Source organism: Petromyzon marinus, unplaced genomic scaffold (assembly GCF_048934315.1).
Source record: "Petromyzon marinus isolate PM22_M1 ecotype Great Lakes invasive population unplaced genomic scaffold, UKy_Petmar_22M1.pri1.0 PM_G_Scaffold_91, whole genome shotgun sequence".
Taxonomy (NCBI): Eukaryota; Metazoa; Chordata; class Hyperoartia; order Petromyzontiformes; family Petromyzontidae; genus Petromyzon; species Petromyzon marinus.
In genome coordinates this window covers 565,964-591,846 of record NW_027423048.1, presented here as the reverse complement: position 1 = coordinate 591,846, position 25,883 = coordinate 565,964, and the positions used below count along the sequence as shown (strand labels likewise).

The 25,883-nt window shown below is 52.5% G+C and overlaps 1 protein-coding gene across 1 annotated transcript; it reads right to left on the bottom strand.

Annotated features, from left to right (window-relative positions):
• Nucleotides 1–134: 134 nt before the first annotated feature.
• Nucleotides 135–11,137, bottom strand: LOC142922068 (protein Wnt-5b-like). The gene is made up of 7 exons (XM_076063207.1): nucleotides 10,959–11,137; nucleotides 9,878–9,986; nucleotides 8,185–8,423; nucleotides 7,089–7,420; nucleotides 5,994–6,110; nucleotides 4,421–4,730; nucleotides 135–767 (listed from the first exon to the last, which is right to left on the bottom strand). Exons 2-7 carry the CDS (start codon nucleotides 9,961–9,963, stop codon nucleotides 673–675), a joined length of 1,179 nt encoding a protein of 392 aa, XP_075919322.1. The 5' UTR covers nucleotides 9,964–9,986; nucleotides 10,959–11,137; the 3' UTR covers nucleotides 135–672.
• Nucleotides 11,138–25,883: the final 14,746 nt, after the last annotated feature.

The window sequence follows — 25,883 nt, the reverse complement described above, 5'->3', positions numbered from 1 at the left end:
ACCACTTACTACTACCACCACTACCACCACCACCTACTACTACCACTACCACCACCACCATCACACTATCAATCGCTTCGGTATAACGCCGTTTCGATACTCAGGAACGCATCCCCGACGTCCACACACACAGATAGACACACAGAAAATTACTTTTATAGGCAAGGTTGTCTACAAGTGTAGCGTGAAGTGTATACAGTGCAACGCGGCTCAGTGAAGGGTATGACGGATGCTGCAGGGGCGGCTCCCTAAACAACTTTGTAGGGGTCACCGAACCGCACTGTGAACCCTCAGTGTGCCGAGTGAATGTTTCTAACATTTGGCAAAACGCGGCGTTAACAAGAACGGAGTTAAAAGGAACAACAAGGCCACTTAGTCACTAACCGCATTCAAGTGGTGACGGTCAAAAACAACGGTGCTTCTGCATTGTGGAAATTCACCATGTGCGGATGTTGACAAGTGTATAGTAGGGTAGTGAAGTGTAGCGTATCAACGTGTAGCGTTTGTAGTAGTGTAATGTATAGTGTGACGCGGCTCGTAGCGATGGGCATGCTGGATGCCGTGGTGCCCCAAACAAACTTCGTGGGGGTCACCAAACACCCGCAGGACCTGGGGCTGAAACCAGATGGAGTCCGATTTCAGCCGAGGCCACCCCTAGGCTGCGGCTTGAGGCTACTTGCACAAGAATTGATCGGTCCATGGGCACAGCTCGCAATCGACGTTCCAGTGGAGTTGTTCCTTGCATCCGCATTGCTTCTCCACCGTGACTAGGGGGGGGGGGGGAACAGCACGGGGCGAGAGTGCGAAACGAACGCGAGAAGCGTCGTCGTTTTGACCGCGAGATATTTTTTTTGACCGCGAGATTTTTTTCATCGCAATCTTGCGATCGCCGTTGACGCCGCCGTCTCCGTGCCGGCGTTGCTTGGGTGGCTGTCCTAGCCCAAGTTTTTGTTTCTATCCTAGCCCAAGTATTTGTTTCTATCCTAGCCCAAGCGCTGTATATGCTGGTCATAGCGAAGTACCGTAGGATATGAAAGTATGTTATCTGCACGATGCGCCCTAATAAAAAAAAGAACAAAGGCAAGTTTTCCGAGGGACATTACAGTAGTGTAGAATAGTGTAGATTGGTGTATAGTTGTATAGTGTAGCATGCAGCGTAGTGTATAGTGCAGTGGTTCTTAACCTGGGTTCGATCGAACCCCAGGGGTTCGGTGAGTCGATCTCAGGGGTTCGGCAGAGCCCCCGCCACGGAGGTCCGGACACACTTGAATTATTGTGTAAATTTGTGATGACACACACGGCCCGCTTGGCCATCACTGGCTGCAGATGATCATGCAACACTGCTTGGCCAATCAGCGCTGCGGGGAATTTAGTGCGTACTCAGTAGTCAACATGTGACTGTTGTTGTCGTACATCGTGTGATTTCTTTAATATTTTATCCATACTAACTATGTCGGGCAAAAGAAGTGGTCGGACGAATATGTACAACATGGATTCTCATGTATCACGGAACGTGATGGGAGTGAGCGTCCTATCTGCATGATTTGCAACGCCAAGTTGAGCAACTCTAGTCTTGCACCGGCAAAACTAAAGGAACACTTCTTGAAGCTGCATGGAGACGGGGAATACAAGAACACAACACTTGCTGAATTCAGGGTGAAGAGAGCCAGATTCGATGAAAGGGCCTCTCTGCCTGCTCTTGGATTTGTACCTGTTAACAAACCGATCCTGACAGCATCGTACGAAGTTGCTTACCTGATCGCAAAGCAGGGCAAGCCACACACCATTGGTGAAACACTTGTGAAACCAGCTGCATTAAAGATGGCGAATCTGATACTCGGAACAGCGGCCGAAGGTAAATTATCCCAAATTCCCCTTTCAAATGACACCATCAGTGACAGAATAGAAGACATGAGTAAAGACATCTTGGCTCAAGTAGTCGCGGATCTGATTTCAAGCCCGGCAAAATTCAGCCTTCAACTCGACGAAACCACAGACGTTTCTGATCTAAGCCAGCTTGCTGTTTTTGTACGCTATGTGAAAGACGACATGATTAAAGAAGAGTTTTTATTTTGTAAGCCTCTTACAACAACAACGAAGGCAGCCGATGTGAAGAAGCTTGTGGATGACTTCTTCAGAGACAACAATCTTTCATGGGATATGGTTTCTGCAGTTTGTACGGACGGAGCTCCAGTCATGCTGGGAAGAAAGTCTGGTTTTGGTGCGCTAGTAAAGGCCGATGCACCACACATCATTGTGACGCATTGTATTCTGCACAGGCATGCGTTGGCAACAAAAAACTTACCTCCAAAAATGGCAGAAGTATTAAAAACTGTGGTGGAATGTGTGAACTATGTGCGAAAAAGTGCTCTGAGGCACCGCATCTTCAGTGAGCTGTGTAAAGAAATGGGCTCTGAATTTGAGGTACTTCTGCTCCATTCTAATATTCGGTGGTTATCCCGGGGACAGGTGCTGAATCGTGTTTTTGCCATGCGTGTGGAATTAGCCCTGTTTTTGCAAGAGCACCAACACTGCCATGCAGATTGCTTCAAAAATCCTGAGTTCATTCTCATTTTAGCGTACATGGCTGATATATTCGCAGCTCTCAATCATCTCAATCAGCAGATGCAGGGTGGTGGAGTCAATATCATGGAAGCGGAAGAACACCTGAAGGCTTTTCAAAAAAAGCTACCGTTATGGAAACGACGAACATAGAACAATAACTTCGCAAACTTCCCGCTTCTGGACGACTGTGCAAGTAAGATCGAAGATGTGTCTGGAATCGGAGATATTTCTGTATCCACGGAACTGAAGCAAACAATTGCCACGCACTTAGATGAGCTTGCAAAGTCTCTCGACGGATATTTCCCTACAAGAGAGTCATATCCAGCATGGGTGAGACAGCCGTTCACGTTTGCTGTTGAAACAGCAGATGTCAATGATGAATTCCTCGACGAAATCATTGAAATTCAGCAGAGCCAGGTTCAACAGCAACTCTTCAGAACAACAACGCTCTCAACGTTTTGGTGTCGACAAATGAACAAGTATCCAGTTATTGCTAAGAAAGCCCTGGATTTTTTATACCATTTGTTACAACATATCTTTGTGAGCAATCCTTTTCGAGGATGCTGGACATAAAAACGAAGAAAAGGAACAGACTTTGCTGTGAAAATGACATGAGAGTGGCACTTGCCAAGGTGAAGCCACGCATATCTGAACTGATCTCTCAAAGGCAACAGCAGAAGTCACATTGATTTCCAGGTATGTAATTTGTTGTGAGTTTATGCATTGTGTTGGTTTTATTCTTTGAACAAGGTAATGTTCATGCACGGCTCATTTTGTGTACCAGTAAAAAATATATCTATGTCTTGAATTTGAAAAAAATCACATTTTATTTTTCACTAAAGAGGGGTTCGGTGAATGCGCATATGAAACTGGTGGGGTTTGGTACCTCCAACAAGGTTAAGAACCACTGGTATAGTGTGTGATGTGTAGTCGTGCATTGCAGTGTATAGTGTGCGTGCTGAACTTCTTCACACCGTACGTAGCTAACCATGCTCAGGAGGTGCGGGGGAAGGGCAAACACTAAAAGTGCTTCTAAAGAAGAGCTTTAAATCTAAGCGCCTTCTAATATCGGAAGAGCATTCCAGACGGCCACAGAAGCACATCCGAGAGCGCTGCGCAATGATGCAGTGACCACCGCCTTTGTTCGATGGCCGAGCCAAAAAGCCGTTGCTACCAAGATGACCGGAGTTTGTTCCAACGGTTCACGCTCCTGGACGAGATCATTTTTTTTACCGTGGTTTATTTGTGGAAAGCCGAGTGGCTGAGCGGAATCAAAATGGCTGACTCCGTTTCAGATCGCGGGCTCCCAATTCCGTGTTTCGGCCGTCCGTAATTTCAACAATAAATGCTGCTACGTTTGAGTTGTACATTTTTGCTCGATACCAGATTAGAAAAATTCCGAAAATGTCCTTTCACTGAAATGTGACACACATGTAGAGAGAGACATCAGAGGTTGTGGGTTCGATGCCTGCCCCTGCTGCTGCATATTTGGAGTCTGCGTCTCATCATCATCACGGTGGCTAGTAGATGTTAACTATCTCGCCTGATATGCAGGGGTCGTGGGTTCAATCCCAACTCTGACAATGACCGCTGTTGTATGTTTGGAGCGTTTCAGATCTGCCTTGTGCTCGCGGATCTGGTCAGAGACGTGATGTTTCGTTTACCCAACGTAACAATCACCACATGTGCAACTTCGTTTGTAGACTCCAGGGCATTGCAGGTCAGGAATGACATCCTTCACAGATGGGATTAGATCACGGATTTTATGTAATATGAAATAGTTGCCGCTTTTTAATGAATAGTTTTAGTTTATTTTCGGGGAGGGGAGGGGGGGTGGGTGGGGTGAGGTGTGCACCTTGAGAGGTGTCGTATCCTCTGTCACAGCACGTGACGGAGCGTCCCTCGGTGGCCCCCTCCGAGGTGATGCTGTACTGCGGCCCCACCGTGCCGGGGACGCCGTGAGTCTCGTCGCGCTCGCAATACTCCGGGCTGGCGTTCACGTGAACCAGGTCGCTCGCCGTGGGCGCCGTCAACCGCTCGTTCACCGCCTCCAGACGCCGGCGGGGCCAGCGGGCGGCGCCGCCCCTGCCGCCGTTGGCGCCTCCGGCACTGCCCCCACCGTTGTGGCTTACCAGCTGCACGGCGGAACTTCTGTCGTACTTTTCCTGCGGCAACCATAATCGTCGTCATCAGGGGATGTGGTGGTTGTTGAGTGAATGCGGGGAGCTCCCTTAGCTGTGAGGGACCCCCCCCCTCCCCCACCCCCCACCCCCGTCTGTAACCCTCCTATGGATTCATCCTCACTCTTGGTTCTTTCGGTAAAGTCACGTAGGTAAAGAAAATAAAAGATAAAAAATTGTAATCACGACGTTTCGATTGCAACACAAGCAATCATCATCAGGTGTGACAACCACAGCAAGAACATTTTACTGAAGTGGGAGAGAAACCGGAGTCAAGGGGTTTATACTGGCCATGGTAGGGGGGGGGGGAGTGGGCGGGGCTGTAGGTGCAGGAAGAGGGGCCAGTGGGGAGAGAGCCACGCATCTACAACGATTGCCGCCAACACGGATGGTGGCACTCGCAACAAAATAGCCGCACTGCCAAGCGCTGACGATGTAATTAACTCTGTAAAATAAACTAGTATCCGGTAAATAAGAGGGAACAACTATGAACTGTTCAATTTTACTTGGTTAATAACACATTTTAATGATTGCTCAGTTTGTATCTGTCCTCTGGGTTGAAGTTATGTCTGTGTTTGTATATCTGGATGGCTTCATGAACAAATCTTTGATGGTAGCCAGACGGCTTGCAGAGCACTTTGGTCTCGGAGAAAACAATATCATGGGAGCCCACGGCGTTGTAGCAGTGATCAGCCACGGCGGAAAATTTAGTCCTGCCGTATTTCAAATCTCGCGGATACGGTCTGAGACATGACATTTCATTTCCCCAATGTAACAATCGAAACAAATGCAACTCAGTTTGTAAACTCCAGGGTATTGCATGTCAGGAATGACATCCTTCACAGATGGGATTAGATCAGGGGTTGTGTACTGTACTGAATCGGACCTGGATCTTGTGCTTGTTTTTAAGATTTTGGAAATCTTTTTGGTAACGCCTGCTATGTATGGTGACGTGATGGTTCCCCCACCCCCACCATGCCCAGTATAAACCCCTTGACTCCGGCTTCTTTCCCACTTCAGCAAAATTTCTTGCTGTGGTTGTCACACCTGATGACGATTGCTTGTGTTGCAATCGAAACGTCGTGATTTTTTAAATATTTTTATTTTTTATTTTCTTTACCTCCGTGACTTTACCGAAATATCCTTGCGGTCATGAAACTTCAAATCTAGAAGGCTTCATCCTCGTCACTCCCACCCCACACTCACCTCCTCTGGGTGCAGTCTCATCACCTGCAGCCGTGAGCTCACCTTCAGAAAGTTCCCAACGCTGCGAAAGTCGGCGAGCTGCTGCCAGCAGATTTTCAGCATGCAGGTGCCAAATAACACGTGGCACTTGCAGCCCATGTACGCCAGATTGTACACCGCCTGCAGCACCACCACCACCACCGTCATCATCGTCACCACCACCACCACCACCACACTCACCGCCACCATCATAATCGCCACTACCAACCGCCGTTCGCTAACAAGTGGCGGTGACGTCACGACGGCACCTGTGCCTGCGTCCGGGGATGGAATTCCTTTCCAGCTCAGACCCAGCGTGCCCTTCGCCACAAACATCACCTCTTGCTGTGTGTAACGGCTCTCTCGCTGCTCCAGCAGTTCAACTGCTGGGGTATGCTTTTTCGCCCTAAAGACGACCGCTTTGTGGTGTTGCGATCAAAGCAGCGTGGACGTTTTATTTTTTCTACCTCCGTGATGACTTTACCGAAAGAACCCAAAGGGGTGTGGATTCCTGCAGTCGCGAAAGCTTCAAATCAAGATTCATGCATAACAATAATCTTAAATGTAAGAACTGTATCCTGCGACCAGACGTTATTGTACTTGAAACATAAACCGGTAAAATTTTGATTTAAAGCTTTCGTGATTGCAGGGATTCATATTCTTGGTTTTTTCGGTAAAGTCACGTAGAAGGGAAAAATGAAATAATAAATAAATATATAAGCCAATTCAATTCTCACGATGTTTCGACTGCAACACAAGCAATCATCAGGTGTGAAAACCACAGCAAGAAAATTTGAAAAAAGTTGTGTTTTTTTCTTCAAATTTTGATGATGATTGTTTGTGTTGCAGTCGAAACGTCGTGAGAATTTTAATGTTCATATTTTTATTTTTTTATTATTTTATTGTTTCCCTTCTACATGACTTCACCGAAAGAACCAAGAATATAACCGGTGAAAGTTAAAGCGAGAATCATTGCATCAATCACGATTGGTAATACAACCCGAGCCGACAAAGCCGAACCTAATTTGCATTGATCGCATAAAATAACTTTTTTCCATTACATTTGTTTTTTTAATGACAATACACACACATGCACAACCCACCCGTTCACCCACTCACCAGCCGGCCGGCCTCGTTGTTGTGCAAATTCATCGCCAAAGACTCCCCTCCTTGCCCGCTGCCACGATTGTGATCGCCCGCATCCACGAACCACTTGGCGAATTGGTATCCGTATTCGACGTCGTCTCCGGAGCCGCCCCGCCGAGCATCCGGCGGTAGCTTCATGGCGTGGGGAACGACCCAGGAGCAAGCACCCTGCAGGGCCCCCTGGCGGCAGGCGCGCGCCACCACGTGGGCCACTCCGGCAGCGGTGACGGCGGAGACGAACGCGGCCTCGCGCGAGCCTGGGGAGACTCCCAGGGGGGCGTCGTGCGTGAAGCCCGCCCCGTCAGCTGGAGACGGTGCGGCCAGACCGGTGTGGGAAGGGGTTTTGGGGGAGAACACGCCAAGCAGGTGGTAGGGAAAACGTCGCCTATTTAGAGACAGACCCCTCTCACGGGATTTGCCCGGGGACCGAACAATGGGCTCCGCGGCCCTGCGAAAGGAGAGCCCCCGAATCGGCGGCGTGGGGGCGCGCAGCTCAGAAGCGGCAGCAGCACGAGCGGCTGGGGAGAGCTCCCACCCTCAAGGACCGACACGAGTGGGGACCAGGGGGATCGTCGCCGCGGGTAGGAGCCGAGCGCCGTCTCCAACTCCGCGGAATAGATCTCGGGACAGGGAAACGATCAGGTGACGGGTATTACGATCGCTGCTTTTACAGCGGCCGACCTGGGGAGCGAACTAGGGCCGGTGGGACGTCCGGGACCCCCAAGAGGCGTGCCAGGAGCGTCAGGAGCAGTGAAGCGAGCGAGCCGCAGCCTGGCACTGGCCCAGAGCGAAGGCGGTTGCCATCGGGATAACGGGGCGGCCGCTTGGGCCGCCCGCGGACATCTCCTGCTGCCCGAGGACGGGAACTCTGCGAAGCAGAGTCGCGTAGGGGAGGGGGAAACCCCTGGAGGAGGAACGCGGGAACTCCGAAGCAGAGTCGCGTAGGGGTGGGAGGTGGGCGACCCCACCCCCTTTCCCCCCCAAAAAAAGCTTCTGTGTGCGTGTCTCGGGGAAGCGGTCGGGCACCTTAGGTGCGAGTGGATGTGGCGGGCTCGCTCTGACCCCTTACCCGACTCGGCCACGAGGTCCAGTGCGTCCTCCGCGCTAGGCACGGTGCAGTTCCACCGTTTGCCCTGGAACTGGTGCCGGCACTCGGACAGCGCCAGGTGGACGCCCTCGGCCACGTGCGCCACGTGGTCCCGGTGCCGCAGGCATATTCTGCGCTGTGCGGGAGACAGCCCCGGCACCCAAATGCACAGCGGCCGATACTCGGAGGGGTCAAAGTTGGGGGCCCACAGTGCGAGCGACCTGCAGAGGGATGGGGGCGGAAGTCACGGTGGCCGGGGGATGTTGACTACCTCGCCTGGTACGCAGGCAGTTGTGGGTTCGATCCCAACCCCTTAAAAAATGCCTGCTGCTGCATGTACGTTTTGAGTTTGCATGTCTCTCCCCGTGGTTGCGTGGATTCATCTCCAGGTCCCTCTGGTTTAGAATCAACGTCTCTACGCGTTTGGAGTGATTTGGCTGCTGCTATAAATCAGCACGTGATGATGATATCGGCCACTTTCTTGAGCTATAAAGTGCGATAGCCAGGCCTCTCCTGAAAAAGTGCTACATGATAAAAAGTTAAATAGAGCAAATATCTGTGGAATTTCTACAGGTTTGTAAATTTGAATATTACACGATGTACACACACACACACGAGTTATTCTTCTCTGAAGTTGTGTAGTGACACAGCGCCGACCGCTGTCCAGCGGCGGCAACTGCTGTGGACAGCAAGTGCACTCACGCCGTCGAGAGTCTACACACGGCCGCTGCGTGCCGGCAGGGCGGAGGAACCGGGGCAAGGGTCACGGAAGACCTCACAGGGAGGGAGGCCCCTGGAACCCTCTGGTTGGTTTGAGAAGGGAGGTGGGGCCAGGGGCGGGGCCAGGGCAGGGCCAGGGGCGGGGCCAGGCCAGGCCAGGGGCCAGGGGCAATATAAAAGCAGCGGTGAGAGCGCTCCGGGCTGCCGGTACTGGGAATGGACTCTTCTTCTCATTGTCGCCTTCACCGGTAATTGTGCGGCCGGACAGCGGTTGGTCGTCTCGGTCGACGCAACGCGGTTCAGGGTCGTGTCTGGGCCGCGGCTGTACGGCAGCGTGGTCGAGAGAGAGAGGCCGGAGTTGGTGTAACGGAAATAAGAGACGGTGCCTCCTGCGACTGCATCGTCTCCGACTGTGCGTGTGCGTGCCGCACGCCGGAGGAGGACGCTACATGGGCGCAGGATGGGAAACAAGCGATTGTCTTTTAGCGCGCAAGACCCCGGCCGAGCCAAGTGACTCTTTCCTCAGCGGCGACCTGGCGATCATCACGCTGACACTTACAGCAGTAGGCAAACACTCTCAACGCGTGCTTCTAAATGTGGAGGGAATAATCGGAGGACCCCGGAATAAAAATTCTTAAGACGACCACGGGGAAAAATATAGCAACTCCAAATATACGGCATGTGTCAAGGTCGCGATTGAACCCACGACCTCCTGCATAACAGCCGAGGTCGTCAACATCTCCTAGCCACCATGGTGCCCCAATATACCGCGCTAGATACTGTATATGTGATGTATATACACGCACACGATAAAAAAAATCCCGTACAACAACCGTATTGAGTGTGCAAAATAGAGGCAAGGTAAGAAGGGTGCTCAAATCGACGTCGAAACTTGTGAGCTCTCATCGCAGCAGTGAGGACGAAGACAGCGGCAGTGGCGGCGGCTTGCGGTCACCACAAGGAGGCGCTGGCGACTGCCCACAGCTGTGCCAAGGCGCAGAGCCCCAGCGGGAACCAGTCCACACGTCGCAGGGGATCCATCGAAATCCTCGTGGTCAGCGGCGCTGCGCAGAAGAGAAGCGGCCCGGTGGTGACGATGTTAACTCCCTCGCCTGGTACACAAGAGGTCGTGGGTTCGACCCTGACGATGCCCGCTGCCGTATGTTTTGAGTTTTCACGTCTCGCTCATCATCATCATCATCACCACCATGGTGGCTGGGAGATGTTCATTACCTCGCGTGGTACGCGGGATCGAACCCACGACCGCTTGCGTACCAGGCGAGGGAGTTAACATCTCCTAGCCACAGTGATCGTGACCAACTCGACTGCCGTCACTCTGGTGGGTACGATGGAATTAAGCTGCGGTAACGACGTTAAATCTATGAATGCATGCGGGGTATATGGAGGTGCGGGCTATCTGAATTTCTGCGGGTTACATGCTTGAAACTACGGTAGTCTCAATGGAGCGTGGCTGCTGGTGGAGGGGGGTGAGGGCATGTGAGGATGATGAGTCTCCCCGGTATCGTCTGAAGAGCGCGATGGGCCGGGGAGTTTCATGCTCCCCACCGTGAAACACTTGCACACGCACACACAAAGACAAAGGTCCCCCGTGCAAGCCTTAGACCGTCGAGGCAAGTACCGTTAGCGAGTAGCGGCGCCACGCTCGGCCGCCTTTGTCTCCCCTGTGGCGAGGTCTACCCATCGCACCAGGTGTGCTCATTTGAGGCCGAGTATACCTAGGGGAGGCCCAGGACCGGTTCAGATAATCGTCACTGGCGTTGGCCGTGAGCGAGGGAACTGAAATCGGGTCAAGAATTGACTCCACCTACGTTCATCAGATTTATATTTTTAAGGCCGGAAGTTTGACCACTCGCTCGCTCCCTTCGGGGCGAAGCGGCTAAGGAGCGAAATCCTTTCGCGTGAAGACGAAAAAAAACTCGCCCGCAATGTGGCGCCATTCCGATTGCAAACGGTGCGACACTTCGGGACGTGCTCCACGGGCCGTGGACGAGTTTCCCCGTCGTCGGCAGTCTCACCTGGCAGGTGCACAGGCAGGTACACAGCCTGGCAGGCAGGTAGGTAGGCTGGCAGGCAGGAAGGCAGGGCAGGCAGGTGGGGCAGGCAGGCAGGCGGGTAGGCAGGCAGGCAGGCGGGCAGGTAGGCGGGCAGGCAGGCAGTGGAATCCACACCCCCGCAGTGTCAGCGGAGGGCCCTTTTATAGATCTTGTTGTTTGTCAAATTAGTCATCACGGCGTGCTCATCACGAGTCCACGTGCTCCCGAGATGATCTCATCCCACACACACCTGCAGCCACTTTCCACAAAGCCCTGCCCCCCTCCCCACGTGCGTCCCTCGCTCCTCATCAATCAAGAGACACCCTGCCCCCAACGCCATCACTCTGACTGCCACAGTGATAGACTTGGGGGGTGGGTTATGTCCGCAACGTTGTGTCCACGTTCACGCAGATGCGTAAACGTGGTTTTCTCGACATATTATTTATGTTGAGTTTAACACGTAGGCTTTCGCGACCAATATTATTCACAATCAAGGTTTTTGGGTTAGATCGTGTTATTTAATGTGTTTTAACTCTCCACCACCCGACACGGCCAAACAGTAAAAAAAGTGTCACGTTTAAAAAAGACAAATAGTTCACTGCTTTAGCCAATCGGTGTGTTGAAGAGTGAATCAACATCATTTAAATTTTTTGAGTAGTACGACGTTTCGCTGGTAATTACATTCAGTATCAACGGGCGATTTGCCAGAATGGTGAAGCCCTCTCCACTTGCTCCCGGTCTTAAATAGAGCAGCAGCAGGGTGACGTCATCATTTAACCCAGTCTGGTGCGGTGATTTGAGGCGGAGCGGGTATTGTAATTATATAATAGATTGGTAATCATTCAATCGTTATTCATTGGTTTTTTTCCCATGTAAGGAATTGTTTGGATTGCCACGTACGGCGCGAAAGAAGTCCAACGTCTATGTTGAGTGATCGCTGCACTCTCACGGGTCACTACGCTCTACCGTACAACACCGCGCGGTCTGTCAAAGGCCCTCCTCGCTCGTGGGTGAGTTATTCAAGGCAGAGCCATACGGTGAAGAACAGAAGTCAACGGAAGCCCGCGAATGTGTTAACAAATTCATCAATAACGGAGGTTTTTTGGGGTCAGATCGCGTAAATGTGTAAATGTTGTGTTGTTGAACCCGCCGCCACCCGAGACAGCCAACCAGTGAGGGTTGTCACGTAAACAGAACGTGGCCAATTCGTCACTGGTACAGCACGCCGGTTGTGTGTTGGAGAGCTGGCTAGCTGTCACCTGAAGCTCGTTGTGATTAATGGCGAAACGTCATGGTACTCAGTTTGTTAATGTCGTGGCTTGGCTGTCCAACACACAACCGGTGTTCTGTACTAGTATACTACACTATACACTACACTATACACTACACTATACACTACACTACTATACACTAATATACACTACACTATACACTACACTATACACTACACTATACACTAATATACACTACACTATACACTACTATACACTACACTATACACTACTATACACTACTATACACCAATATACACTACACTATACACTACACTATACACTACACTATACACTACACTATGCACTAATATACACTACACTATACACTACACTATACACTACTATACACTACACTATACACTGCACTATACACTGACATACACGACACTATACACTAATATACACTACACAATACACTACACTATACACTACTATACACTACACTATACACTACACTATACACTAATATACACTACACTATACACTAATATACACTACTATACACTACACTATACACTGCACTATTATACACTACACTATACACTACACTATACACTACACTATACACTACACTATACACTACTATACACTACACTATACACTGCGCTATACACTAGTACACACTACACTATACACTACACTATACACTAATATACACTACACTATAAACTAATATACACTACCCTATACACTACACTATACACTAATATACACTACACTATACACTACACTACACACTCGTGCTGTGCTAGTGACGAATCGGCCACGTTCTGTTCATGTGACAACCCTTACTGGTTGGCTGTGTCGGGTGGTGGCGGGTTTTAACGACACAACATTTATATTTGTACGCGATCTGACCCCACAAAAACCTCTCGTGGATGATAATGTTCGTTACAGCCTGCTACGTGTTAAACCGTTCAGAAATGCTTCGTATAATTCACAGCAGCCATTATAAACCATGATGTTGTCTTAAACAGAGACATCCTCCGACGAAAGTAAAATCATTGATCGGCCTACGCTTTAAAAGCGCTGGCATTGCAGCGGCACTGCGGTGTTACCACACAACAAATCTGCACCGCTGATTGTAGAGGCTTGGGGGGATTTGCCAAGGCCACTCCGTCATCAAGAAGGGCCCCTGGTGACTGTCGCGGTCCCCAAGTGACGAGATTCATTCCCCGGGCCGGACGAACGAACGGCCGGGGGCGGCGCAGCACGTGACGCAAGAGTCACGTCGGCTGGGGGTCTCGGTCGGTGATGCCCAGAGGGGCGGCAAGGGAAATCCGGCCAGGCCCCTCTGACGGCCGATAGCCGAGAAGCACCGAACGTTGGTGAAGCTGCTTGTTGTGATTACTGACGAAACGTCGTGTTCACGTTGTTCATGTTTGGGCTTTGCTCTCCAGCGCACCGCTGTTGCCGTGCTAGTGACGAATTGGGCCACGTTCTGTTCACGGGACAAACTAACTGGCTGCGTCGGGTGGTGGCGGGTTTAACGACACATTTATATATTTACGCGATCTAACACAAAAAACACCTCTATCACGGAGGTAATTCATGATTTGCAGCGGAATGTAGTTTGTGTGTTACAAGTCCTGCCACGCGCGACAATGGTCAGACAACATTTGTCTTTATCCTGGGACCTCCTGTTGCCAGCGCCAAAAAGTGATGGTAGGTTTGTCCACCTTTTTGTCTGGCAACGAAACAGCGGCGTCAAGATGTTAAAACGCCAAACTGAAACCTTTTACAAGGAATCACGTTGCTGCATTCACCACAATGCTTGTGGTCAAAATGCAAACAAAAAACGTACTCTGATCATATATGATGATGCATTGTCTTTGAAACTGCTTGGGTCTACACCAGAGACGCATTTTTGGCCTTTTGGCGTCCTCTGGTCTAACACCGTCTGAGACGAGGCTCCTAAGAAAGCTGTCTCTGGTGTGGGCCAATCAGTTTTCAAATACAATGCATCATCAAATATTATCAGAGTGTGTTGTTTTTGTTTGCATTCTGACCACAAGCATTGTGGTTAATGCAGCAACGTGATTCCTTGTTAAAAGGTTTCAGTTTTGGTGTTTTAACATCTTAACGCTGCTGTTTCGTTGCCAGAAGAAAAGGGGAAAACCCCTATGATCATGTATTCGTCTGTTTGGTTTTTATTTTATCCGCAAATTTCAGGACTAACTGAGCAGCACCTCAATTACTGTTTTCAAGCCGATGCGGTTGAGTTTCTAAGAGACTGACGTTGTACAATGGACTGATATCCTTTAGGCTCCTCACTGAAATCTATTTGAAACCCAATTTCATCTCAAAATGCCTTTTTTTGCTGATGGATTTCTGAGCAGCTCCAGTTGTTTATCTTGAGTGTCGTTGGGACGGACGGATGGACGGATCTGCAGCGAGGGCATTGAGCCAGAATCGCCGAGACCCTGGGTTTGAATCCAAGCAACAACCGCCTAATGTTTAAACCGTACCCTTAAATGTGTACATTTGATGTCGGCCAAATCACCAACGACTACGCTAACCATCATGCTAAAAATAGTTCTCACTTAATTTGGGCCAAGTTCCAGCTCTACACAAATAAATATTTTTTTTCTCACCATAATTCGACTCGTCCAATCAACATGCTGTTTGTTCGCCTCGTCGCAGGGCATCGACGTGAAGTGTTGTGCCCCCTCCTCCTGGTGGGTGTGTGTGTCAATCGAAGGTCATTTGAAGGGAATCTCAGAAACGCTTGCGAAATCCGCCTCGCGAGCGGGGGGAGGGGTGGTGGAGGCCGCCGCTCCGCTTCGCGAGAGTTCCAGACGGACACTTCGTCACGTGACGTCATACGGAACGCACGTTTCTGGAATAACGTTTGGGGGGAAAAAAAGATGCCAAAAACACATCTGAGCATGAATTTTGATTTGAAGCTTTCGTGACTGCAGTGATTCATATTCTTGGTTCTTTCGGTAAAGTCACCACGTAGAAGGGAAACAATCAAATAATCAAATATATAAAACAATAAATTCTCACGACGTTTCGACCGCAACACGAGCAGTCATCATCAGGTTTTCACACCTGATGATGATTGCTTGTGTTGCGGTCGAAACGTCGTGAGAATTTTATTGTTTTATATATATTCTATTATTTTATTGTTTCCCTTCAACGTGACTTTACCGAAAGAACCAATAATATATCTGAGCATAGTTAAGAGGCGTGCGTGCAACTGTCCCGATTAAGCAAATGGCGTGGTAAAGTGGGCTTGGCCTGCCTTTGTTTATCATCATGGCTCTGGAAGAAATCCCCAACCCCTCACCCGGGGTCGGTGGGGGGAGAACCCGGCCCCTCAACGTCCCGGCTCCCTGTCTCTCCCCAGCGCCGGGTGGCACCCCCAATTTGACTGTGCCCCCAACCACAGGTAAGTAGACACCGGGCAGCACGTGCTGTGTATGTCCGACGCTACATAGGGTCCTCGCGACGTGGTGATACTACGCCGTATCAACGACAATCGTACGATCCGTGATGATCGTACGATCCATCTGCTAGATACCGTCATATCCCCGTGATTGTTGTAGCTGGTTTAAATTTGTTTTATTTCCTGACCGGGAAAAACTAAAACATCAATAACAAATAGGTTCGTTAACGTCGTTAATAAATGGGCATCGTCCATTACATTAATGCTCTGCAATATTTTTCAAAATAATTGACGCCACGGTGATTGACCTGCATGATTTTCATAATGAAGATAATTACGTAATTTGTTTCAGTGGAGCTGACAGCATGTACCGAGTACGTTATAAGTGTGACAGATGGCCTTGATTATAAAATACTAGCTGTACTACCCGGCTTCGCCCAGGACTTGGATCCACAACGCCCGGCCGCCTTTGTCTCCCCAGTGGGGATGTTCACACACCACAGCAGTTACTCGTTTGAGGCTGAGACGACCTAGGGGAGGCCCAGGACCGGTTAAAATAATCGTCACCGGTGGTGGCCGTGAGCGGGAATCGAACTCGGGTCGCCGGGTTCGTAGCGCAGCGTAGCGCTAACCACTACACTACAATGTGTTACGCTTCCACACACACACAGACACACACACAGACACACACACAGACACACACACATGGACACACACAGACACACACACGGACACACACACAGACACACAGACACACACACAGACACACACAGACACGCACACATAGACACACACACAGTCACACACAGACACACATACAGACACACACACAGACACACAGACACGCACACACGCATACACACACACAGACACACACGGACACACGGACACACAGACACACACAGAGACACACACACAGACACAGACACACACACAGACACACACACACAGACACACACAGACATACACACACAGACAGTCACACACAGACACACACACAGACACACACACAGTCACACACAGTCACACACACAGACACACACACAGACACACACACACAGACAGTCACACACAGACACACACACAGACACACACACACAGACACACACACAAACACACACAGACACACACACAGACACACACACAGACACACACACACGGACACAATGTATAAACCTCCACCCACTCGTGCGAGTGATGAATATAATAGATAAGTGCCAATAATGCATTGTAAACACGCGTCTACGTCACGTGCTCTCGCAATTAACTCATTAACCCGATTGGCAATCATTGACATCCACGCGCGTGGCTTCCCAGCGTCACGTGGCCGTCAAGGCATCGGCCAATCAATTATGCAAATTAGTGTCGCAATCCCACTGATTGATGAATCAAGGCGGGCAGGCTGAAGGAGGAGTGCGCCTAGTGAATAGTTAATTGTTCACTCGGTGCGTGTGTGGAGCGGTGGCTACCGCCGGCGCTGTGGAGGGCTTGTTAATGATCGTTCACTGGACTCGACATTGGTGGTGGTGGTGATGTTGTAAGGAGTTGGGGCACAAAGTGAAGCTTCACCAGGCCAGCAGGACGGTCTGTTGTCTCGCGTTTACGTTTGTTATTCGAGCTACAAATAGCCGAGTGGGGGGTGGGGTGTGGACGCGTGGCAGACCCCCAACTCTGTGCGTTCTCTACCGTAGTCTCCAGATTCATAGACGCACTTTCTGGAGAATGTGACCATTCTTAATTTCAACAACAACAACAACAAACACCGCGTTAAGCAGTGGTAGTAGTAATAATACTGTAGCTCTTGGGTTACGTTATGCATTTCGTACAATGCCGAGCCGTTTGGATTTTTTGCGATGACCATAATATTAATGACTTAAAGCTTTCGTGACTGCAGGAATCACATTTATGTTTACTGCCTCAGCAGCTCTCCCGCTATATGATATTGTTATTATTTTTATATATATTTTTTATCTACGTGGCTTTACAGAAAGACCCAAAGAATATAACAATCATGTTTGTCAATCATCATCATCAGCTGCGATAGCATTAAGTGGCATCATCAGTTCAATCATCATCAGCAGCAGCATCATCATCGGCCCTCAACAGCAGCAGCAGCATCACCATCACTGCCCTTGTCGCTATCTGACAGCATCATCAGCACTGCCCTTGTCGCTATCTGACAGCATCATCATCGGCAACAGAGGCAGCAGCAGCAGCGTCACGACCGCCATGCAGTGCAGCGCTGCCAGCGAGACTCTTCCCAACTCCAACTCCTTAGCAGGAGGAGGAGGAGGAGAGGCCGCAGCCGCGAGCACCACGTGGCCACTCGCAGGCGCTGCGTCACGTGGTGTCGGCACCGGGCTAGTCTCACTATCGCAGGGTTACCTGCGCGTAGCTCTAGATGTGCCTTGGCCAGGTGTGTCTGTGTATCAGCCAGGTGTGTCTGTGTATCAGCCAGGTGTGTCTGTGTACCAGCCAGGTGTGCCTGTGTACCAGCCAGGTGTGTCTGTGTACCAGCCAGGTGTGCCTGTGTATCGGCCAGGTGTGGGTGAGTGACAGCCAGGTGTCCCTGTGTATCAGCCAGGTGTGTCTGTGTACCAGCCAGGTGTGGGTGAATACCAGCCAGGTGTGCCTGTGTATCAGCCAGGTGTGCCTGTGTATCAGCCAGGTGTGTCTGTGTATCGGCCATGCATGGCTGAGTATCGGCCAGGTGTGTCTGTGTATCAGCCAGGTGTGTCTGTGTATCAGCCAGGTGTGTCTGTGTATCAGCCAGGTGTGTCTGTGTATCGGCCAGGTGTAGATAAGTACCAGCCAGGTGTGGCTGTGTATCAGCCAGGTGTGGGTGAATACCAGCCAGGTGTGTCTGAGTGCCAGCCAGGCGTGGCTGAGTGCCAGCCAGGCTCTCAGAAGGGCCACGCTCGTTGGAGGTTCACGACGGGCGTGCGGCCGGTGTCGACGCCGGCGTGGGCGGCGGGCGAGCGGCGGGCGCCCCGCCCGAAGCCGGAGTCCCGTTCGCCCGGTTGGCAAGCCGGGCGGGCGGGCGGCGAGCTCGCGGGTCGCGGTGCGGGCGACGGCGAAGACGCCGCCGGGACTCGTGCGGGCGCGAGGAGCGGAGGTGACGCGGAGGCGCGGTGCGAGTCGCCGCACGGGTGCGCTGCGGGTAGACCCGAGTCCTCCAGGTGAGACTCGGTCCGGTGAGCCCCACCCAGGAGCTGCGAGTTGTGCAGGTGTGCCGCAGGTAGGGCGGCTTATTCCACGTGCCGGCGGAGGTGATGGCAGTGGTGGTATTGATTACGGTGGCAGTGGTGGTTATGACATTGGTGGTGATGGTAGTAGTGGTATTGATGATGGTGGTGGTGTTGGTAGTGGTGGTTGTAATATTGATGGTGGCAATGGTAGTGGAAGTGACGGTGTTGTTGGTAGTGGTAGTGCTGGTTGTAATATTGATGGTGGCAATGGTAGTGGTATTGATGGTGGTGTTGGTAGTGGTAGTGCTGGTTGTAATATTGATGGTGGCAATGGTGGTGATGGTAGTAGTGGTATTGACGGTCGTGTTGGTAGTGGTAGTGCTGGTTGTAATATTGATGGTGGCAATGGTGGTGATGGTAGTGGTGGTATTGATGGTGGTGTTGGTAGTGGTAGTGCTGGTTGTAATATTGATGGTGGCAATGGTGGTGATGGTAGTAGTGGTATTGACGGTCGTGTTGGTAGTGGTAGTGCTGGTTGTAATATTGATGGTGGCAATGGTGGTGATGGTAGTAGTGGTTATGACGGCGGCGGTGGTGGTAGCAGTGGGGTGTTATTGTGGCACGGTGTGAAAGCCCTTGGCGCTGCTGCTGCCGCTGCCGCTGTGAGCCAGGCAGGCACCAGGCGCGCCTCGCCGGCACCCCCGGCCGGGGTGATCTGCCGCGTGCCGGCGCGTGACGCCTCGCACGGCCGTGCCATCCCACAACGCTCACAGGTAACGGAGCTCCCTCGCCACCCCCCCTCCCTCCCCCCCCCGCGATGTCGTGAACGTCAACACACATTGCACAGTAGGTCCTCATTAAGACCGCACATTTATTTCACCGATCTGTAGTGCAAACGAATGAATGCACGTGTGTGTGTGTGTATGCATCTTCATTCGCGTGCGCCTATCTCCGACATTTCAGGAGATTAATGCCCGCCGCCTTTCCAGTCCTGCCAGGGTCGATAAAATAACGACCACTTTGTTGGGGGGGGGGAGGGGAGTTGAAAGGGATCGGCCCCGCCAGAGGAATATGGAATTTCCACCATCGGCTCAGGGCTGTGAAACCGGACACGAGCACCGCCGCTCACCTGAGCGGCAAATCACTTTGACCTCGACTTGACCTTCAGCAGAAACAAAATCACGTGCCTTGTGAACGCCTCTGATGCACCACAGTGCCTTGTGAACGCCTCTGATGCACCACAGAGCCTTGTGAACGCCTCTGATGCACCACAGTGCCTTGTGAACGCCTCTGATGTGCCACAGTGCCTTGTGAACGCCTCTGATGCACCACAGTGCCTTGTGAACGCCTCTGATGCACCACAGTGCCTTGTGAACGCCTCTGATGCACCACAGAGCCTTGTGAACGCCTCTGATGCACCACAGTGCCTTGTGAACGCCTCTGATGCACCACAGTGCCTTGTGAACGCCTCTGATGCACCACAGAGCCTTGTGAACGCCTCTGATGCACCACAGTGCCTTGTGAACGCCTCTGATGCACGTGACGTGCCCTGTGAACGCCTCTGATGCACGTGACGTGCCTTGTGAACGCCTCTGATGCACCACAGTGCCTTGTGAACGCCTCTGATGCACCACAGTGCCTTGTGAACGCCTCTGATGCACCACAGAGCCTTGTGAACGCCTCTGATGCACCACAGTGCCTTGTGAACGCCTCTGATGCACGTGACGTGCCCTGTGAACGCCTCTGATGCACGTGACGTGCCTTGTGAACGCCTCTGATGCGCCACAGTGCCTTGTGAACGCCTCTGATGCACCACAGAGCCTTGTGAACGCCTCTGATGCACGTGACGTGCCTTGTGAACGCCTCTGATGCACCACGGTGCCTTGTGAACGTCTCTGATGCACCACAGTGCCTTGTGAACGCCTCTGATGCACCACAGTGCCTTGTGAACGCCTCTGATGCACCACGGTGCCTTGTGAACGCGGCTTATGCACCACAGTGCCTTGTGAATGCGTCTGATGCACCACAGTGCCTTGTGAACGCCTCTGATGTACGTGACGTGCCTTGTGAACGCCGGCTCCCGGGGGTCACGTGACCCGTGGGGCCCCGTGACCCCTCTGGGACCCGTGGCCTCCGCGGACCCGGCGAGACTCCGGCAGTGGCCTCCGGGACCCGCGGGGCCTTCGGAGCCGGGCCGACCCCCGGGGCACCCCTGGCCTGGCCAGCCGGTGAGGGGCGGTGTTGGCTGTGTTGTGTTCGCTGTGTTGTGTTGGCTGTGTTGTGTTCGCTGTGTTGTGTTCGCTGTGCTGTGTTCGCTGTGTTGTGTTCGCTGTGTTGTGTTGGCTGTGTTGTGTTCGCTGTGTTGTGTTCGCTGTGCTGTGTTCGCTGTGTTGTGTTCGCTGTGTTGTGTTGGCTGTGTTGTGTTCGCTGTGCTGTGTTGGCTGTGTTGTGTTCGCTGTGTTGTGTTGGCTGTGCTGTGTTCACTGTGTTGTGTTCGCTGTGTTGTGTTGGCTGTGCTGTGTTCGCTGTGCTGTGTTGGCTGTGTTGTGTTCGCTGTGTTGTGTTGGCTGTGCTGTGTTCACTGTGTTGTGTTCGCTGTGCTGTGTTGGCTGTGTTGTGTTGGCTGTGTTGTGTTCGCTGTGTTGTGTTGGCTGTGCTGTGTTCGCTGTGCTGTGTTGGCTGTGTTGTGTTCGCTGTGTTGTGTTGGCTGTGCTGTGTTCACTGTGTTGTGTTCGCTGTGCTGTGTTGGCTGTGTTGTGTTGGCTGTGTTGTGTTCGCTGTGTTGTGTTGGCTGTGCTGTGTTCGCTGTGCTGTGTTGGCTGTGTTGTGTTCGCTGTGTTGTGTTGGCTGTGTTGTGTTCGCTGTGTTGTGTTTGTTGTGTTCGATGTGTTATGTTGGCTGTGTTCGCTGTGTTGTGTTGGCTGTGTTGTGTTCGCTGTGTTCGCTGTGTTTGCTGTGTTGTGTTGGCTGTGTTGTGTTCGATGTGTTATGTTGGCTGTGTTCGCTGTGTTGTGTTCGCTGTGTTGTGTTCGCTGTGTTCGCTGTGCTGTGTTGGCTGTGTTGTATTGGCTGTGTTGTGTTCGCTGTGTTGTGTTCTCTGTGTTGTGTTGTGTTGGCTGTGTTGTATTGGCTGTGTTGTGTTGGCTGTGTTGTGTTCGCTGTGTTCACTGTGCTGTGTTGGCTGTGTTGTGTTGGCTATGCTGTGTTTGCTATGTTGTGTTCGCTGTGCTGTGTTTGCTGTGCTGTGTTGGCTGTGTTGTGTTCGCTGTGTTGTGTTGTGTTGGCTGTGCTGTGTGTCAGTGACGTGTGGCCGTCTCTGTGGCGGTCTCTGTGGCGGTCTCTGTGGCGCGGCAGTCGAAGCCCAACGGGGCAGGTCGTGTGCGGCGGGCCGAGTCGTGGGAGGGGCCGCCGCCTCTCCCCGAGTCGTCTTGGCCAGCGTGGAAGAGCAGGCCGACAGATTTACCCCCCCCCCCCCCATCGAGATGGGGTCGCTCGCTCTCGCCCTGCGCTTCTCCTTCCGCAGCGCCGAGCGTCAGGCCCCCGGGCCGGCCCGGTGGCCCGGTGCCCCCCGGTGCCGCCCCCCCGGTTGTTCCGCACCCCGGCACCGGAGCTCTTCTCTGCCGTGCAGCGCGGCGAGCTGCGAGACGACTCCCAGCCAAGTCTCGTCGATATCGTCCTCCTGCAGCACCACCAGCACCACCAGCAGCAGCAGGTCCTCCTCCAGCAGCAGGTCCACCACCACCACCAGCAGGTCTACCACCTCCACCAGCAGCAGCAGCCACAGCAGCAGCAGCAGCAGGTCCACTACCACCACCACCAGCAGCAGGTCCACCACCTCCACCACCACCAGCAGCAGCAACAGCAGCGGGTGCTGCAAGCGGGGTCGTCCTGCGTGGTTCTCAAGGGGTCTCAGATTCCAGCTGGGCTCTGCAGGACTCTCACGGGTCCCTCCGTCAACTCCAGCACCTCCAGCACCTCCACCATCGTCTGCTCCACCACCTCCACCGCCGTCTGCTCCACCACCTCCACCGCCGTCTGCTCCAGCACCTCCACCGCCGTCTGCTCCAGCACCTCCACCGCCGTCTGCTCCACCACCTCCACCGCCGTCTGCTCCAGCACCTCCACCGCCGTCTGCTCCAGCACCTCCACCGCCATCTGCTCCACCACCTCCACCGCCGTCTGCTCCACCTCCTCCACCGCCGTCTGCTCCACCTCCTCGCGCTCCTCCCGCTGGTGCTCCTCCGCCTCCCCGAGGACAGCGGCTGCTGCCGCGTTAGCTCGGAAGAGCAAAGCGAACGCGCGCGAAAGGCTCCGGGTGAGAGGCCACGATCCCCTTAGGTTGACTCAGACTAAAATAAAACTTGGGGGGGGAGGGGGGGGAGGGGAGGGGGGGGTGATATGGCCCGGCGGTGGCATGTTCGAGATTCGGTTCGGATCTCGCAGGCCACCCCAGCGATTACGTGAAAAGAGTAGCCCATCGTGGTCCATGTGAGTGATGTTTTAAACATTGACACTGCGCCTACATCAGTTGGGACCGCACGTAGCAGCGACAGTCTCCTCCCGACTGGCCCCCACTTGCAGGCCGGGCGTCACGTGGTGCAGCACGAGGACAGCTGCCACTGGGAGAGCTGGCGGGTGCCCTTTCAAACGTCTGAGGTGTAAAACGTAAAGTCGCTCATCGTCGCGCGAAGAGATGGCCCGCGACGAGGACGCCGCGTAAAACAAATAATTTTGATTTAAAGCTTTCGCGACTGCAGTAATTCATATTCTTAGCTCTTTCGGTAAAGTCACGTTGAAGGGAAACAATAAAATAATAAAATATATAAAACAATAAAAATTCTGATGACGACTGTTTGTGTTATGGTCGAAACGTCGTGATAATTTTTATTGTTTTATATATATTTTATTATTTTATTGTTTCCCTTCAACGTGACTTTACCGAAAGAGCTAAGAATAGAAACAAATAATTATTTAACTTAAAACTCGGAACCATCCGTCCGTCCGTGTGTCCATCCTCCCGCGTGCCCGTTTCTCTCCCCGTGCTTTTGAGTGACTTCGCGTTATCGTGCAACACGGCACGGGGTGACGCGAGACGGTTTAAGTCTGGTCGAACCGAGTCCTCGCCCACGGGTGGCGGAACGAGTTAAATTCATGGGAACAAAAATCCCGTGCTGGTGGCGAGAGAAGAGCGATAGGGAGGGCGACTGACCGCCAGCGAGCGACCGGAAGCCGATCGGCGATTCACCGGATCGTCGATCGCCTTCGACGCCGCTTGGCCCTCGAGCGCTGTCGCTCAAGGGCCAAGCGGCGTCCATCCCCGGCGCTGACGGCGTGTCCGCGCGCGTCCGTCCGTCTGCGTGTCCGTGCCCTCAGGTGCGATACCTGAACCGCGCGTTCCTGCTGCTGCGTCGCCTGCTGCCGCTGGACCGCCTCCGGCCGTCGCGGGTGGTGACACTGCGTGCGACGGTTCGCTACGTCGGCCTGCTGCAGGCCGTGCTGGCGGAGACCGCCGCGGCATGCGGCTCCTCCCCGCGTGGCGCGTGACAGCGCGGGGTGTGTGTGTTTGGTGAAGGGTGTCCCGCCGACTCGGCCAGGTGCGTACACGTAGGTGCGTGTGAGTCGGAGATGCGGGAGCGGCGGGGGGGGGGGGAAGGACAAAAACAGTTCTAAGTAATCTTCTTTGGTTCTTTCGGTAAAGTCACGTAGAATGAGAATAAAATAATAAAATAACACAATAAAATTCTCACGACGTTTTGGTCACAACGCAATGCATTGTTGTGAAATGTTAAACTTTAAAAATCTTAACTATTTCTTTGTGCTTCGGAAACGTGTACGAAAAAGGGGGGGGAACCCGCCCCTCTCTCTGGACGAACAGCGTCGACAGACAGACGCCTTCGAGATGAATCGAAGCGTCTGTTTCCTTGATGGTTTATGGCTTGAGGAAGACCCGAACAGAACCAGGACACAAACACACACACGAACGCACACACACACACAGACCACGCCCCCCCCCCCCCCTTTTCCACTGCGCGAAGAGAATTGTCTTTGAATATAACGGTCAGCCGCATTTTCAAAAGTCAGTCAAGAGTGAAGCAGCGAGTCAAGACAGATCAGCGAGTCAAGACGTCCACAGGACGAGCAGTCGCATGGAGCGGCTGGCTCCGAGCCTCGCTGAGTAGTGAGGATCGCATGAGTCGCCATGTATCAACGAAAGTGAGTCATACAGCAGTGGAGAGAAACTGCTATCAGCGAATCAGCGCTGAGAGCGCTCGAGCATCTCCACAGAGAAAGCACGTGCAACGTAGCTGAACCAGCAGCGGAAAAGCTTGGACAGCCGCCAACAAATTCAGCAAACCAGCGACCAAGCGCGTGCGACTTGAGTCATACAGCAGTGGAGGAAACCTGCTGCCAGAGAGCCGCCAACAACCTCAACAAAGAGAGCACGTGCGACTCGGCTCACTCAGCAGAAGAAAACTTGACCTGTCGCCCGCGAGCGCAGCGTCAGATACTACAGCAGCGGAAAGAGCGCGGCCAGCAACGCCAAGCAAGAGCGTGCAGCAGCTCAACCAGCAGTGGAGAGAAACTACTGTCAGCGAACCAGCACGGGCGCGTTCGCGCATCTTCAAGGAGAGGGAGCGCGCGCCACCAGCGTGCCATCAGCACCAGCATCAGCACCAGCGCGTGCCAACATTAACCACCAGCGTGCCACAGCGCGCAACTTCGCATCACCAGGGCTGAGAGGGCAGCGGCCCCGCACTCAACACCCATCGGCGCGACGACGGCGAGCGTCGTGCTGACTCATCCAGCCAGCAGTGGACAGAAACTGGCAGCCGTTCGTATGCAACCCCTCCTCCACACTCCCTCCTCACTCCCCCACCGCGCCGCAACACACAGGAAACACATTTTGGACACAAGAGATGCTAACCTCGGCGTCTGCTTTACGCAAGGAATTGAACCATTGATAAAGAAGACACACGATACGCATATCGGGATAATCAAGAAGGGTGCCACTCCAAGGTGGTGCATTAAAAATCAATTCATAAAGGAAAATACT